This window comes from Euleptes europaea, chromosome 13 (assembly GCF_029931775.1).
Source record: "Euleptes europaea isolate rEulEur1 chromosome 13, rEulEur1.hap1, whole genome shotgun sequence".
In the NCBI taxonomy this organism is placed as follows: Eukaryota; Metazoa; Chordata; class Lepidosauria; order Squamata; family Sphaerodactylidae; genus Euleptes; species Euleptes europaea.
In genome coordinates, this window is record NC_079324.1 from 45,599,255 (window position 1) to 45,617,687 (window position 18,433).

Below are 18,433 nucleotides of genomic sequence, written 5' to 3' on the forward strand. Positions count from 1 at the left end.
TAATGGCAGGAACCTGCTCTATTTCTTTTTTTCCTCCTGTTTGGGGGACAGGCCATCAGAGGTCAGAGCCCCCCACCCCAAGCATGGGGCAGGTACCCTTGTTGCCCGTTGGCTAAGGCCACCCCTAATAATGCTGCTCGGCTCTAGGACAACAGTCCTTGCACCTAATTCTGTGCATCTGTGTTCAAGCACACTTGTTTTGAGGGTTAGACGGCTTCAGCAACCTGTTTCTTAGCAGTTATTGAAGCTTGACCTCTCTTTGTCATTCTTTTACAGCGGCTTGGGACAAGCTTTGATTTCTGTCTTGTTTTGGTTCCAGCTCTCAAGTGAGCGTTATGAATAGAGTAAACAGCGAGGAAATTAAGGAAGCCAGCATCCTACTGATCCGCAAATTGTATGTCTTAATGCAGAATCTCGGACCACTTCCTAATGATATTTCTTTGACCATGAAACTCTTCTACTACAATGATGGTATGTGGTTTAGACTGCCACCCTCCTCCCTTCTGACCATTTGTGTGTGTGTAAAGTGCCTTCAAGTCGCAGCCGACTTACGGCGATCCCTTTTGGGGTTATCATGGCAAGAGACGAACAGAGGTGGCTTGCCAGTGCCTTCCTCTGTATAGCAACCCTGGACTTAGTGGTTGGTAAATAGCACTGAAATAAAGAGAGGGAGAACCTGCTGCCATCAAACTGTGTGTCAGAATTGGCAGCCTGAGGGCAAGCTGTCATGGAATCCATAAACGAGGGATGGAGGGGCAGCCTGTGATAAAATGCTCAAAGTGAACATTCAGGTCACAGTCAGAAACTTCATTGGGCTGTGCAAAGACCTATCAGTTCTGTGTGTCACCTGCTATTTGTAGAGCTGCTGGAAACAATACCATTTTCTGGCCAACTGCAGTGATATTGCTAAAGCCACAGCAGAGTGTAGGGCAGCAACTCCTACTTTTCACCTGTGCTCCATTGTTTGAGACCCTTGATGCTTTGCACTTGAAGGGCTGTCATATAGAGGATGGCGCCAAGTTGTTTTCTGTTGCTCCAGAAGGTCGGACCAGAACCCACGGGTTGAAATTAAATCAAAAGAGTTTCCATCTAGACATTAGGAAGAATTTTCTAACAGTTATAGTGGTTCCTCAGTGGAACAGGCTTCCTCGGGAGGTGGTAAGCTCTCCTTTCCTGGAGGTTTTTAAGAAGAGGCTAGATGGCCATCTGTCAGCAATGCTTATTCTATGACCTTAGGAAGATCATGAGAGGGAGGGCACCTTGGCTATCTTCTGGGCATGAAGTACGGGTCACTGGGGGTGTGGGGGGGGAGGTAGTTTGGAATTTCCTGAATTGTGCAAGGGGTTGGACTAGATGACCCTGGTAGTCCCTTCCAACTCTATGATTCTACGATTCTGTGGTTCACTGTGCTCAAGAGACACAATTATAAAGGCACCTCATGTAGCCACAGTGCTCAGTGGACTTAGCATGGTTGTTTTTGTGTTCTTTCTTCCTCTGTCCACCCCAGCTTCTTGCTGTCAGTATTGCATCTATCTCTTATTGCAGATTAAAAAGCTTGTGTAATGTAGGATTGTATCTTTCCTTTGTAGTCACTCCTGATGATTACCAGCCCCCTGGTTTTAAGGAAGGTAGCAGACCAGATTGCCTGCTTTTTGATGGCAATCCAGTCAACCTAAAAGTAGGATCAATGTCCACTGGATTTCATGTTCTGAAAGTGAGAGTAACAACTGAGAGCAAAAGAATGGGGACGCTGGAGAGCAGCCTGGTTGAAGAGAGCAGTCCTACTGAGATCTCCCATGAGGGACTAGACTGTGAGGAGGAAGAAGAGGAGAATAGCACTAAGGTACAAGAACAAGTTAGTTTCATGACATTTTCCAGAATCTGTTGTGGGACAGAGTTACATACAACTATACATCTAAAAGGAACTGTTCAAAGACAGGCTATCGTATATTAAAACATCCATGAGAGGTATCTATACACTTTTTTTAAAGGCAGGATGATCTAGAGCAGGCTTGTCCAAACTGCGGCCCCTGGGCTGCATGCGGCCCAGGACAGCTATCAATGCCCAACACAAAATTGTAAACTTACCGTATATACTCGTGTATAAGCCGAGTTTTTCAGCCCCAAAAAAGGGCTGAAAAAGCCGAACTCGGCTTATACACGGGTCAATACGGTAGGGTAGGGGAGGAGGGAGGAGGGAGGAGGGAGGAGGGAACTTACTGCCGCCGCCGCCGGTCCCACGCCGCTTCCTGCTGCCAAGAGCGGCCTGGGGCGGCCTCCTGCATCTGCAGGGCGGCTGCCCCGGCCCTCGCCCGGCCTCGCCGCCGCTGCTGCCGGCCGAGGGCGGCCTGGGGCGGCTGCCCCGGCCCTCGCCCGGCCTCGCCGCCGCTGCTGCCGGCCGAGGGCGGCCTGGGGCGGCTGCCCCGGCCCTCGCCCGGCCTCGCCGCCGCTGCTGCCGGCCGAGGGCGGCTGCCCCGGCCCTCGCCCGGCCTCGCCGCCGCTGCTGCCGGCCGAGGGCGGCCTGGGGCGGCTGCCCCGGCCCTCGCCCGGCCTCGCCGCCGCTGCTGCCGGCCGAGGGCGGCTGCCCCGGCCCTCGCCCGGCCTCGCCGCCGCTGCTGCCGGCCGAGGGCGGCCTGGGGCAGCTGCCCCGGCCCTCGCCCGGCCTCGCCGCCGCTGCTGCCGGCCGAGGGCGGCCTGGGGCGGCTGCCCCGGCCCTCGCCCGGCCTCGCCGCCGCTGCTGCCGGCCGAGGGCGGCCTGGGGCGGCTGCCCCGGCCCTCGCCCGGCCTCGCCGCCGCTGCTGCCGGCCGAGGGCGGCTGCCCCGGCCCTCGCCCGGCCTCGCCGCCGCTGCTGCCGGCCGAGGGCGGCCTGGGGCGGCTGCCCCGGCCCTCGCCCGGCCTCGCCGCCGCTGCTGCAGGCCGAGGGCGGCCTGGGGCGGCTGCCCCGGCCCTCGCCCGGCCTCGCCGCCGCTGCTGCAAGGCCGAGGGCGGCCTGGGGCGGCTGCCCCGGCCCTCGCCCGGCCTCGCCGCCGCTGCTGCCGGCCGAGGGCGGCCTGGGGCGGCTGCCCCGGCCCTCGCCCGGCCTCGCCGCCGCTGCTGCCGGCCTGGGGCGGCTGCAGGGAGGCTGCCCCGGCCCTTGCCTGGTTGTGTCGCCGCCGCCGCCAGGCCCGCGCCGCTTACTGCCGGGAGCCCAGGTAAGCCTGCCGGGGGGGGGAGGGGTTATAAGCCGACCCTCGGCTTATACACGGGTGCCTAATTTTTCCCCATTTTTGGGGAGAAATTAGGCACCTCGGCTTATACGCAGGTCGGCTTATACACGGGTATATACGGTACTTAAAACATTATGAATCAGCTATCGTTAGTGTTAGTGTATTTTATGTGCGGCCCAAGACAATTCTTCTTCTAATGTGGCCCAGGGAAGTAAAAAGATTGGACCCCCTGATCTAGAGGCAGCTTGGTTCATTGCTGAACTGCTGTCATGCTCAAGAAATTCTTCCTATGAGCACATCTAAAAGGTTAATTAAAAAAAAAGAAACATTACATTTGTTTGTTTGTTTGTTTCAAGTTTCTTTATTATTACAGTCCATGACCAGTATATAAATAAAGGAAACATTAATTACAAAAGGGATAAAAGTAATATACAAAAATTCATTAATAAATACAGGATAGTGTTTGTTAAAGAATTTCTGTGCCACCTTTCTATCCAAATTGGTCCCCAAGGCAGCGAAACTCAAGGAATTAAAACATTAAAACTACATTTAAAATGTATACGTAAAATATTTAATAATACAAGAAAAACGTATAGAATACAAACACAACACAACCAGGGAGGAGGGCCAGTAAGAGTTTACTGGGGATACACCAAACGAAACAAAAAAGTCTTCACCCACTAGTGGAAGACAGTGACAGAGGGAGACAGACAAATCTCCCTGCAGAGGAAGTTCCAAACTTTCAGTGCCACAACCAAGAAGGTCCTTTCACAGATTTCCACCAGTTAGATGGCAGGGGCACCCAAAGCAAAGCCTTCAGACACAACCATAGTGGACAGGAAAGTTTCCAATGGGAGGATTTTCTGAATAAATGTCTAAATGATAGGCTTTCATTCTTTCTGTGTGCAGAACCTATGGAACTGCATTGGTGATGGTGACTTCTAATACGGAATTCTTAGTTCTCTCACCAAACTATAATACATAGGATTCTTGGAGGGAAGATGTGTCTGCTAAATTGATCATAAACCGACATAAATTTGCAGTGTAGATGTGCCTGTGTGTATGAGCTTTTTCCTTGTTGTTTCATGACAGATTTGGGTTTCTTCTGTTATGTAGTTCTTAAAAGCAGGACTGCAAGCTTTAGTGAATTTAATCAGTAGATTGATCAACCAGAACCACAGATTATAATTTTTCATGTACCGGTAACTCATTTAAACTGCTTTACAGGACACAAATAGTCAGATTCTGTCCTATATACACTGAAGTTAGTTTTTTTAAAACCCTCAGGGTGCTATAAATTTGATTTACAGAAAGACCTTCAGGCCATTAGCAAGAAACTGGATAAAAAGAGAATGCTTGAAGAAGCTGCAGATTCAGGCTGCAAGACTGTTTTGTCTTTGGATCCAAAGAAAGCAGGTAGCAATCTTATTTTTAAAAAAATCAGGCCCCTATTGCAACAATGTACTAATATTTCCATTTTTAAAAAGGAGGCAAGTCTCTAGTTGTTTTCTTCAGCAAGGAAAACCTGCTAAGCCTTTCACACAGGACGCTTATGAGACAAGGCCTTTATATTATAGCTTGCAACATCTCTCCCCCCTCCCCCTGAAAAATTCTGAACTCAAAGGTTTGCCCATTTTATGTCTTTTGGTTGGTCCTAATAAAAGGCATTAAATTTTGCCTTGCACTAATGTGGTGACTTGCAACCTCTATGATATTTGTGTTTCAGAAACAACCAGGAAACCTGGAATAGAAAATCCAGAAACTGCATTTGGTGCTAAAACATATTGTCAGGTGAGCATCACTATGACCTTTTGCACATGGGTTATTTGCTCCAGGTTCAATGCTGTTGGAAAGCAGGTTTCTTCCCCACTTCCCCACAGCATCATAGTGCATTTGTGTATATTCCATGTTTTCCCCAGCTTTCCTCTGATCTTTCTCAAATATGGTTTGCTGCAAAGTTTTGCAAAAGATTGCAGTAAAGCCTGGATGCCTGCAATGTGAGTGGGAAAGTCTGGATTTTCTAGTCTTGCCTGCATGGCAACCTTTTTGCCTTCACCAGTCCTAGCAACATCCATTCCTCCTGCCACTGAGGGGTCTCTTTGAGGATTTTAAGAAATTGGTAATTGACACAGCAACATACTGATATAATGGTATATCACTATGTCAATTATCAGTAAAAAATAAAACATAGAAAAAGCCTCCTGGTGGTCTCTGTGGGGACTGGGGCAGGGAAAATGCAGGGAACCGCAACATCTGGAAGTCCTATTGCTGCTAAAATGTATTTGTTTAGAAAATAAGGCGTTATCCCCCCCCCCCTCTAGATCACCAATTGGGGTGGCAGGACCGAAGTCCTGTCCGTACACTGCATAAAAGGGGCTGAAACCTGTGGATTGATGTACAGCATTATTGTAGGCATATTCTGCAAAAGGTAACAGTTCTACCCAGTCATCTTGGTGGTAGTTAACATAACAGCGCAAATAGCATTCAAGTACAGCATTGACACGTTCAGTCTGGCCATCCGTTTGGGGATGGTATGCACTAGACAATCCCTGTTCCACCCCCACTAACTTGAGAAAGGCTTTCCAAAATTTAGCAACGAAGCTACTTCCGCGGTCGCAGATTATCTTGCGCGGAAACGAATGTAGTCTAAAGACATGTGACACGAAGAGGCGGGCCAACTTTTGAGCAGAGGGGATCCCTGCGCATGGAACCAAATGTATTTGTTTAGAAAATAAGTCAGTGATAACCCATAATACAGTTTTTCCCCCACTGAGAGGGAGATCAGTCATAAAGTCCATAGCAATAACTTCCCAGGGTCGGCTGGGTATTTCAAGTGGTTGCAATAGTCCCGGGGGCTTGCCTTGAGATCGTTTGACTGCGGCGCAAACAGGACAGCTGCGAATAAACGAGTCAATATCAGAACGCATTCCCCCCCACCAAAATTGTCTGCGCAATAGGTGAAGAGTTTTCAGGAACCCAAAGTGTCCGGCTGTTTTTACTCCATGGGCTAAGTGCAAAACGTTTTTTCGGAGCGCTTTGGGCACATACAATTTTGAGTCCTTGTACCAAGAGCCCCCTTGTTCGATTACACTAGGGGGTAGGGTTTGGGCTGAGTGTTCCAGAAGGCATTGTTCTCGAAGGGACCTTAAGAAGGGTTCGGAGATGGGGATCCCCCCCTTGGTCATAGTGGATTCAGGAGTTGTTATGGGAACTGAAGAGGGGGAAGTGCTTACGTGCGGTGGCGCGCAGGCTGCAGGCGGCTGGGTGATCGGTGGAGGAGCGGGAGTGCCGGCTGTTGTAAGTTTCCGGGCAGGCTGGGCAGTCGGCTGTGGGGCTGGTCGAGCAGCCGGCAGGGCTGGAGGAGCGGGTGCGCCGGTTACTGTGTGCTGCCGCTGGGGCAGCGTTTGGGAACGAGTTTGTACAGCTAGTCCAGGCAGGGCTTCCCTTTGCGCGGGGGTAAATAAAGAGTTTGTAGGTCGATCAAGTTTCGCCGGGTATTGTGGCAACCGGGAGAGAGCGTCTGCGAGAACGTTTTGTTTTCCCGGAACGTGTTTCAGGACGAAACGAAACTGAGCAAAGAATTCCGCCCAACGCTGTTGTTTTGCTGACAATTTATGAGACCCCGTGAGGGCAGCTAGATTTTTGTGATCGGTCCAAACTTCAAAGGGGACTTTAGACCCTTCCAGAAATTGTCGCCATAAAGTTAGTGCATGGTGAACTGCTGATGCCTCTTTCTCCCAAATGGGCCAGTTCAATTGGGAGTGCGCAAACTTCTTTGAGAAGTAAGCGCAAGGGTGAAGGAGACCATCCGGACCTTTTTGGAGGAGAGCCCCCCCCATAGCCACGTCGGAGGCATCGACTTGCACAATGAACATCTGATTCGGGTTTGGGTGCCGTAGTACGGGTTCTGAAGTGAAGAGGCGTTTGAGAGCGACAAAGGCAGCTTGGCATTGGTCGGTCCACAATATCTTAGCGGAGGGTAAAGTAGTTGAGCTTTCTTTACCTTTGGTTTTCAGTAGGTCGGTGATGGGTAGCGCCACTTGGGCGAAGTTAGGGATGAACCCACGATAGAAATTTGCAAAACCCAGAAATTGTTGCACTTGCTTGCGATTGGTGGGTGGAGTCCAATCGAGGACGGATTGGACTTTGGTAGGGTCCATGCTAAGGCCATGGTGGGAGATTATGTAACCCAAAAACGTTATTTTGCTTTGATGAAATTCACATTTGGCTAACTTTGCAAAGAGTTGGTGATTGCGCAGGCGCTGCAGAACCTCTCGGACCAGATTTACATGCTCGTCCATGGTTTTTGAATAAATAAGGATGTCATCCAAATAAACCACTACTCCGCGGTATAGCAAATCGTGGAGGATTTCGTTGATTAGTTGCATGAAGACCCCCGGGGCCCCTTTTAATCCGAAAGGCATCACGAGGAATTCAAACATTCCAAAACAGCTAGAGAAGGCAGTGAGGGGTTCGTCCCCCTCGCGGATACGAATTCGGTAGTAGGCTTCTACCAAATCTAACTTGGAGAATATACGACCTTCCTGTAATTGTCCCAAAATATCTGATATTAGTGGTATAGGATAGGCGTTGGCTTGAGTAACTGCATTGAGTTTTCTGAAGTCAATGCATAGGCGAAGGTCGCCCTCCTTTTTTCGGACAAAAAACGCGGGTGCTGAGTTTGGGGCATTCGATGGGCGAATGAATCCTCTGGCAAGGTTTTTGTCTAAAAAGTCTCGTAGAACAGTGCGCTCGGAAGCGCTCATAGGGTAGATTTTACTTTTGGTCAGTGTGCAATCCTTGACTACTTCAATTGCACAGTCAGTGGCCCGGTGGGGGGGTAAGGCATCACATTCTTTAATGTTGAAGACATCCGCAAAGTCACGATATGCATCAGGTAGGATTGGGGGTGTTGGGATCTTGGAGGCTAATGCTGAAGCGGGTGGATGTAGCAGCGCAACTCGCTGTCGATGCTGGTCGCATTTGGGGTTGGCAAAGGAGATAGTGTTCGTCTCCCAGTCGATACTGGGACAATGTCCTTTGATCCAGTTAATTCCCAGGACCACTTCGAACCGGACAGGGGCTATGGTGAAGTCTACCTGCTCCCAATGGGAGCCTATTCCCATTGCGACCCCTATGGTGCGGCGATCAACTGGACCCCCCTGGAAATGGCTCCCATCCATTTGGGCAAAGTGGACGGGGGCTGGTAAAGCCTCGGAGTCTACTTTGAGTGCGGCAAACGTGGCTTCGTTTATGAGAGTGCGACTGCAACCAGAGTCAATAAGCGCCTTTACTGGTAGTTGGGGACCACCTTCATGGTGTTGTAATATTGCGTCCACATAAACGGTGGTTTCCACTTCTTTTATTTTAGTGGGAGCATTCGGCTTAGCAGGAGAATCTGCAGGGGTCTGTGGAGACGCTCCACTCACCACAGACTGAAGCCGTTTTTTGACAAATCAAGGGGGGATTCTAGGTTCAAAGCTGAAGAATTCCATGGGTTCTCTTCGTCCGAAGAGGGAAGGATGTCCCCCAATGGGGCACTTGTAATCCGAGACCCGGCGGGGTCATCCATGGCAGGCAGGGCGGCTGAGTCTCCTGCGTGAAGTGCAGAGGGTGTGGGTCTTCCCGGTGCTGTGCTGCGGGTGGCCGCGGTACCTCTGCGTAGGGGTCGTCCTCTGGCTCGAGTCATTGTGTTGGGACGAAAGATTTCAGGGCGATATGGGCAGGCTGCTGCAAAGTGGCCCATTTCCCCGCAAGTGAGGCAGGCGCCCCTTTGAAATCGGGTTTCACGATCCTGGGGCGGACATGTGGGTTTTCGAGGGACAGGAGGAGGCTGGCTTGCCCCTCTAGGCTGGGATTTTGGGACGCTCTTCTCCTTGTGTTTTTGACGGACAAGGGAAATAAAGCGCCGGCGGCTTTCCACTTCCTCGGCCAATAGTATCCAATCCTCAAGGGTTTCGGGGTCACCCCTCATGTACGACCAGTTCAGAATATCAGGGTGTAAGGCTTCCCTGAAGTGGTGAACAAGGGTGGCTTCGGGCCAGCCCACAATCTTACTTGCCAGTCTCTGAAACTCATCGGCAAACTCCCGAACAGGAGTAGAGCCCTGCCTTAATTGTAACAGTTCCGCTTTGGCTCGTTCTCCCAAAAAGGGATCCTCAAACCTCCTCCGTAGAGCAGTCATGAAATTGTTGAGGGAACGAATAGAGCGGGATCGGGTGTCGAACTGGAGAACCATCCAGTCGGCTGCTTTACCTGTCAAAAGGGAAGCTACATAGCGCACCCGGCTATCCTCTGTAGGGAAAAACTGTCCCTGTTCTCGCATATAACTGTCCACTTGATGCAAGAAACAGGGTAGGGTTTCGAGAGATCCATCGTACGTAGTTTTCAACTTGAGTTGTTTCCAAGGACCGTGCATCGGATGTCCCGGTAGCACGGGTGGGCCGGGTGGAGGTAAAACGGGACCTCCGGGGGGGGGGGTAGAGGTGGGGCAGGCACATTAGCGGGTGGCTGAATTGGCGCCCCCTGCCCCGGCATTGGAACGGGCTGTGCCTGGGCTAACAGGGCTTGTTGTAATTGTCTGTTGTCCTGGAGCATACGTTCCATTAACTCTTGGAGCTGATCGACTCGACCGGAGAGCTCTCGATTCTGGGCTCGTAAGAGGTGAACAACTTCTCCTGGCCCCCCGGTACGATGAGGTTTACTTGTACGAAAACTCGTGGCCCATTGAGAACTGTCTCCATATAGATCCTCTTCCTCAGACTCACCGGAGTCTTGGCGTCGATCCGCAAGGCGGCGTGCGCGTTGGGTTGTGCGCGACGGGGCAAATACCGGGGAGAAAGACAGTCCCAACGGATGGTCGCTCCTCACAGTGTCTTTAGGGCGGCTGCCCGTCCGCGCCCGATCCGCAGCCAATTGTAACTCTTTGTCCCTTGCGGCTTGAGCCTCGGCTGCCGCCTGAGCCGCTTCTGCGGCTGCCTTATCAGCGAGGACCTTTTCGTTTTCAAGTCTCAGGGCTGCAGCTGCAGTAACATGGGGTAAAAGTTCCGTTTCCAGGATAACAAGAATAGGATCTGATTCCCCGCCCAGCAATGGTTGTATACGAACAGCAATAGCAGGTGCATCGGGCCCAAACGTCGACGCCAAACGCTGGGCCAAGGTAGCTACCGGGGTATCCTTTGTACAATCCACAAAGAGGAGAGCTGTGTGAACAGCGATCCGTTTGGCTTCGGCTTGACAGTCGGCCGCATTGGGTACCAGGGAAAAACCTTCCGGTGCAGGCCCTGCCATGGCACCTATATCCAGGGTAACAGTGCGCGTTAGAGCCGTAGACGGGAGAGACTCCTGGGCAATAAGTTTGTCCAATAATCCGGTCAGTACTTGTAAGTCCTCGGTTGCTGATCGAGCATCATCCAGTAGTCGGTCAAAATCCTGGAGGTCTAAACTGGTATTAGTATCCTCCGCGGTTAACATCCAGAGAGCCCTCCCTAGAGACTGCCACTGAGTTTGTACCAGGTCCCTCAAGCGGCAAACCTCTAGAGTAGTCCTAAAAAGTTCAGCGACCAAGTCCTGTAACAGGGTAGGATCCTCAAATATGGACTCCAGGGTTCCACAAGGCCGCAGACACGGTTCACTCGGAGGGCAACCTCCTGGCTCCCACCCGAGTGGCAGGTGAACCCTCCCGGGCTCCAACCTGACTAGGGGAACATTGAAGAGTGATAGCTGACATAATGTAAGCTCCTGACCCAAAGAACCAGAAATCACCACAGAGACACTTAGAATCCAAGCAGATGGCTTTTACTGGTCAAATAGGCAATACAGTGCTTATAGAGTAAGATGTCAGCTATGGGTGCCTTGCTAGCTAGTTGGCAATATAAAGCATGGTAACGGCGAGAGATTACAAATCATAAACATCAGACACACTTTCCCAGGAGAGCGTTCCCAGGCATAGGAATGTGGCGTCGTCCTTGAGACCAGGACGGTTCAGCCAGGAGAGAGAAGCAACACTGGAACTGAGATAACGGCCTGACACAGTCACAGCAAAACGGAGCTTCCAAAGGAACAGTCCTAATTGAGTCACATCTGCTGGCTCTCTGGCACTTGGAGAATGGTTTTCTTTTCTCTTTTCCCATTTGGAGTCCAGCTACTTTATAAATTATTTCACATTAGCGCACCAAACAAAATGGGAAAAAAATATCCTTGTGCTGTGGAATGTGTGAAACTGCTGGATTTTCTGGTGTGATGGCTGCTGTCGATATTAAATGACAATTTTTTTAAAAAAAGGTTGCTCTATTCATAAGTAGCTTAAAGCATAAAGAGTAAATTTTAATGAGACAAGACTTGTTTTCTCTACCGGGTACCCTTCTCATTATTGAAAGAGCTAATGGTATATTTCACCCTAATCCAAAAATCTATGGAGACTTCTTGTCCTATCCCAAAGGCTGCTAATCAGTCCCCAGATCCACATGATGGTACCAATGTGAGGTAGAAACAAGCTTTCTGGGAAGGAATTAGAATGAATGTATGTGTGAAGGTTTATTAGAGGAGTGGCTGATGCAAAGGTCCTATCAGTTTGTTAAAAGCCTCGTTTATTTTCAACTCTGAGTAAGGAGTTCTGATTTTCTGGATTAGAGAATCATGAATGTTCCAAGATTGAGGGGCTGTTGATCAATGAAGAAGCTGCTCGAGAAATGCAGAGCCAGCCTGTTCTGGAGGGGGTTGCTCTTCCCCTGAAGGTTTGTAGCCTGCAGGTTCTATGGGATCCTGGCCTAAAGACGGAAGTTTGGGTCTTCTCCATGGCATGTAGCGCCTTTTATCAGCTATAGCTGGTTCATCAACCATGGCCATTCCTCAAAAAATCTGGTCACAATCCTCCATGCTCTGATCACATCCAAGTAAGATTACTGAAATGCGCTCTCTGTGGGGCTGCCATTGAAAACAGTTTGGAAACTTCAGTTGGTCCAAAATGCAGCAACCAGGCTAATGTCAGGGGCTGGTTACAAGGATTGCATCACCCTTGTACTGGAAAATCTGCACTGGTTACCCATCTGTTTCCCAGCACAATGTAAAGTGCTGGTTCTTACTTTTATGGTCCTAAATGGCTTGGGCCCAGGGCTCTTGAAGGATAGTCTCGTCCCCTACTAACAAGCCTGCCAGTTAACAGCTATCTCTCAAGCCTTGATCTCTATGCCCCTGCCTTCAGAGTTGAGGTGGGTGGCAATTAGATAAAGGGAATTTTCTGTGGTGGTACCTCACCTTTGCAATTCCCTCCCCTTTGAGGCTCACCTGGAGCATACTGTACTTTCTATTAGGTGCCAAGCTAAAACACATATTTTTACCCAGGCTTTTAATGAGGGGTTTTATCTTAGCTCTTTAGCAGTCTGCTGTGTTTTATGGATAGTTTCTATGCTGCTTATGCCTAGCTTGGGTTTTTTTATACTGTGTTTTTTAACTGTAAGCCATCTTAAGCAGGATTCTGAAGAGGTGGCATAGAAATGTTCTAAATTAAATAATAAACAAGCATTGGGCATCCATGTAAGGGGTGAGAAGACCAAATCTGCCTTCATGTATGACTCTCATGTTGTCTCTCAACCCTTGTGTCAAGGTCTCCAGCCAACCTGGGCAATTCCCCAAAAGCCACTCGCTCAGACAGCCAAGTCAGAAGCAGGTAAACTTTATTGTAGAAACAACAGGTCAAGCTAAGGCAACATGCAGTTTCAAAGCTGCTAATGAGGAGCCAGGCTACTAGGCATAACTTAAAAGCATGATTATATCACAAGTGCAGGTTCAAACGGCCTGGGAAAACGGTGCTTGGCAGGAAGGAGGAAGACGGAGCCTAAACACGGCGCTGCTCGTTAGCCTGCTCAAGGCAAGGGAGGGGGGAATGGACAGGGAGTGGGAAGAACAGAGCAAATGAACATCAAAGCAAACATGCAAACACTGGCCTAACTCATGTCAGGAGCCTGACCGCTTATATGGGTCAGCCCAAGCATGGCTAGGCAAGGACTCTGAAGACATTCAGTGAAGAACCAAAAGGCAATTGAAAGGCAACCTCTGACACCTTGGACATTAAAGTATATCCAGGTACACTGTTCTAGCCCTCACAGTACAAGCATGTGCTTTCTTTCAGGCTATGCCGGTTCTCCAGTGACCTGTATAGTCCACAAGCCTTGCTACTCAGAGTATGAGCACTGTTCTCCACATAGAAGTGGTATATTCAGAGCTGGCCCAGGCTGGATATGGTAAGCTATTCCCTTTCAGCCTAGCCCCTGCAATATAATGACAATAAAACTGGCCTACTGTGACTTGACAGGACTTTCCACCACCACCTTTCATGATTGCTGCAAGGATAACTGAGGAAGTATATGTGAAAGACTGTAAATACCACTAAAGCAATATATAAGCTATGATAAAGAGGAAAGAGGTTTCAGGGAACCAACAACTATGAATCCAGCACTACACAAGGGGAAATGGGACAGGATTAATGTTTTACCAAGATAAAGATGATAATAAGAACCTGTGAATGAGAAAACATACTTCTGTGCTTCTACTTCTGCAAGATTTGTTGTTGTTTTTAAGGAAAAGCTACTTTTTCTGAAAAATGGGGAACAAGAATATTGCTAGAGGGAATAATCTTTGAGTTTAAGGGCTTGTTCACATCGGCTCACACTTCTTTGAATCAACAGTCCGAATTTGCTGACTCACTGAACATACAGTAGGATTCTAGCAGCTATCTGGTTCATTAAAGTTGCATGACTCATTCCATGCTCCAGATCTGAAGGGAATAGCTGTATACCTCTGAAGGCAAGGAGTGGGAATGAATACATGTTCTACTTTCTTGTACCAAAGTAACTTGTCAGTTCTCATTTTCACTGGCATTCTTATCAGCAACAAAACTGACCTCTTTTTTTGCAGAGACGCTTGACATGATCATGTGGCCACTTCAAGGAAAAAGGAAATCAGATCACTAGACAAAAACAGACCATTGGCCTGGAAATGCCATTACTTTTTTAATGATTCATTCATTCTGTTCCTCATCAAAGGGACTTTCCCTTCCTATTGTCTCACTTAGGAAAGGAAGCAAAGCACATAAACAGTTAGTGCATACTTCAATGGAATTAGGGAGGAAGTAATAAAAAAAATCACATTACAAAACTTTGAACAAAGCACTGTGATTCAGATTGTGCTTAAGTGCCCCAAACTGTAGGCAAGAGATTTCACAGTATATACCATGGTGGTCTTGCTCTTTTTTCCTCGCAACCTAGGGAACACTGAAGAACATGTTATTTGATAATGCATCTAACAGTGCTCCAATACTTTTTCTTAAAAACAAAGCTATATCAAGAGGGGTGAATTCAGAAGCAACAGGGAAGGAGTGATTAACATTTTCCCCACCAACCATTTCTCTGCTCCAAATTCCCGTCCCTCAGTGGCTTTCCCCCCTTTAGGATTCATTAGCTTATGCAAGGATAAGCATGCATTTGGAATCTTGTTCTAGGAAAATTGAGGAAGAGATTTATCTCTATGATAAATACTCCCCTATATAAATAGCTTATTTTTAAAGGCATTAGGGCAGGGGTGCAAACATAAGGACCATGGGCCGGATCCAACCCCTTGAGAGCTGTTAACTGGCCCACAAGGCAGCACCCCCTCCCACTCTCGATCTGGGCTGGTGAGGCCTGGCCCAACCAAATGATTTTTATGTCATATCCGGCCCTCATAACAATTGAGTTCAACAACTTTGTCTGCCACTTCGCTGTGGACATAGATGAACACCAAGATTCAGTAGTGGGAAAGGCTGTTTTACATTCTCTATTTGATTGAACAGCTCACTCTGCCTCCATTGGTGAGTAGCTTGCTAGGCTCCCAATGTGGGACTGCACAGAAGACCAAAGATGAAAACAGGGTAGCGCTTACCTGTTACTGTTTGTCACGTTGTCTTCTGTGCAGGCACACATTCCCTCCCTCCTGCCCTTCAGTGAGAGCTATAGATATTTGACTTCCGATGGTTTGGGAGAACCTGCGCCCTTCCCTCACAGCGTGTGACAGTTTTGGCAGGAAAACACCTCTTCAGGTGCTCACCAGAAGCTAAAAAGTTCTTTCTGAGGCTAGCCTGCACATGCGCAGTCCCTGATGAGTGCCTGCACAGAAAACAACTTGATAAACAGCAGTTACAGCTAAATGTAACCCTGTTTTTCCACTGATAAAAGGGTGGCTAGGGTACTCATGGGGTGAGCATATGGAGTTTAAAAGTATTTCTTTATAGTTTCCTTCCCCACCTCTGCTCCAGGAACTGTCACCTCTATCCTTTGCCAAAATTGTTAGCTTTCCAAGGGCAGTGCAGTCTCCAAGGAGAAACAAGGTGGAAACACAAAGGATTAACTCTGTAGTGGTGATTCAGGGGATGTGCAAAATCAATGTCTGTGTGAAAAGGAAGGTTCTGAGACAAAGAGGATATCCAGGGAGCAGATCTTGAGTCGAAAATGCCTTTCTTGCATAGTCATTTTTCTAATGATGTAAATACATAATTGTCTGTAGAGATTCTTGACTGGAAAGAGTTGTCCATGAAGGGATTGGCTTCACTTTCCCTTACTCTTCATACTTTTCATTGCCATATTTGGTTAAAAAAAATGGAGGTATTGGGGTTTTCAGAAAACCTTGTTCTTCACCAGCTCCCCCCCCCCCAGTCTGATATAGGTGTGTAATAAAAACCTATTCATGCAACCAGTTTGATGTGACAGCAGCATAGCAAAGGCCATTTTATGTTAAAGAGTCGCTGATGTTGTGAATGCGCTGCAGGTCAAGCACATAGATTGATACATACTGAAAAGCTTTCAAAATGTGAGTTAAGCCACAGTGTAGTAAGTTCCAGTATGTGTGGATGCGAGCTTGGCTGAAAAAATGGCGATGTGGCCATATCACTCTACACCCACATCAAATTAATATTGTGCTGTTAAAAAAAAATGTTGGGGCAAAGTTATGCATAAATGCATGAAATGTTAAGTGTGACAAATTAGAAGTTCCCATTTTAAAGCTGATCCTAGTCATGAAGACATTAGGTATCCTTTGGCAAGCCACTGTCAGCTTCAGCCTCTCACCTACAACGAGGAGATAACAGCACCAAACTTAGTTGTTGTTTTTATATATATATATACACACACACACACACACACACACACACACACACGTAATGTCACAGAAGAAAATCCTAGAAAGATGCTGATGACAATTAATGATGACGTTCCAGTAAATAATTTCAAATCCATAACAGATGATAAATCAACAAAAAAATCTTGCATGATATTTTCACTGGGCATAAGAACATAAGAAAGGCCCTGCTGGATCAAACCAAGGCCCATCAAGTCCAGCAGTCTGTTCACACAGTGGCCAACCAGGTGCCTCTAGGAAGCCACAAACAAGACGACTGCAGCAGCACCATCCTGCCTGTGTTCCACCGCACCCATTCAGTTACCCATTCAGTTACCAAAAATAAAATAAAATAAAGGAATACCATTGTTTCTTAAATGGTTCATATGAGTCTCTTATCTTCCAGTAAGCATTTGTATGAAATTAGTTTACTCATTCACATAATGTTCCAAGTTTTCTGCTTCTAAATGTGTCTTGATGTCTTGCTTCAAAATTTTGCAATAAGATTTTTTGCTGTTCAACAGATAGGTTACAAGATGGCCATGATCTTTCTTTATTATACCCTTTAAATATCCAACTAAGGTTAAAACCAGAACACAGCGACTTGCATATCCAGTAATTTTACCAATTTCAAAATACATCTTTCCACTAAATCTGTGCTTCTCATGATGCCTCCAAACATGAATATACGTTCTGGAGACTTTTTTAGACCTCTAGCACAGTAGCAAACTTCTTTATAGGGTTTTTGTAAGGATTGCTATATTAATATATGTGTCGTTTGAGCATATATATATTTTTATTTATGTATCATCCACTTTTCCACTAATCATTCAGCCTTAACAATTCATGACCTGTCTCTTCCTACTTAGAAGATATTTTAAAAGAATTTAAGCTCTGAAAACTGTTACAAGACAGAAACCTCTCACTTGAGGAGCCCTGCAGAGAAACTGATTTTTTAAAAACTACAAAGACATTATCTCAACCGTTTACAAGCAGCAGTTTATCGCTTCATTATCTTTGTGCTGTATCAAATAGAAACTTCCAAGAATATCTCTCAAGTATACCCAGAGCAACGTGACCTAAACAGTTCAGAGCTCACTGTTTCTCTTCTTTTCCAGTGGCCATTTAACACATTAAAAAGGTAAAGGTCCCCTGTGCAAGCACCAGATCATTCCTGACCCATGGGGTGACGTCACATCCCAACATTTACTAGGCAGACTTTGTTTACGGGGTGGTTTGCAAGTGCCTTCCCCAGTCATCTTCCCTTTACCCCCAGCAAGCTGGGTACTCATTTTACTGACCTCGGAAGGATGGAAGGCTGAGTCACCCTTGAGCCGGCTACCTGAAACCAACTTCCATTGGGATCTAACTCAGATCGTGAGCAGAGCTTGGACTGCAGTACTGCAGCTTACCACTCTGCGCCAAGGGGCTCTATTTTACACATTACATAGTGACAAATCTGGATTTGCCTCAAGGTACAAATCACTTGGAAGTTGTTCTGTCCACGTTTGTGTTATTTGATGGCTTATTGCTGAGACCAAAAGGGGTCAGTTTCACTCTCTTTTCCCCCAACTTCTTCCAACTTAGGGCCAGCTCTGTTGTTGCTCTATATGAAAATTAATTTTGCTGTCCTGCTTTGTATCTGATTTCATTGTGCATTGGTAGATTGTGTCCCCTGTAGAGTTTTCCAAATTGTTTCAAAAGTGAATGGAGCAAGAGGAAGGGGTGGTAGCTGGGAAATACTTGGGTAGTGGGATCTGCTGCTGCTTCTCCTGTTAACCCAGTGTACCAAATGGGAAAGTACTATACTGTTATTTGAGGGGTTCCCACAGTCATGGCACCTCTTGAATTCTGATACCCCTGCCATCTTACTTGTGTTGCTTACTGTATTGGGACAGTTCTTCCCCAGTTTTAACGAGACTTAGGTTTGTGTGAATCTGCTCCATTAGGAACAGGAATCAGAGTCATAGAGTTGGAAGGGACCACCAGGGTCATCTAGTCCAACCCCTGCACAAGGCAGGAAATTCACAACTACCTCTCCCCCATACCCTCAGTGGCCCTACTCCATGCCCAGAAGATG

At 47.7% G+C, this 18,433-nt stretch overlaps 1 protein-coding gene across 1 annotated transcript in view; it reads left to right on the plus strand.

The window, feature by feature from the left end:
• Positions 1-18,433, plus strand: part of HORMAD2 (HORMA domain containing 2) — a 70,174-nt gene that overhangs the window by 15,813 nt on the left and 35,928 nt on the right. The window contains exons 8-9 of the mRNA XM_056859051.1: positions 320-471; positions 1,590-1,855. Of these exons, the coding sequence (XP_056715029.1) occupies positions 320-471; positions 1,590-1,855 (418 nt within the window). The remainder of the gene's footprint in view (positions 1-319; positions 472-1,589; positions 1,856-18,433) is intronic.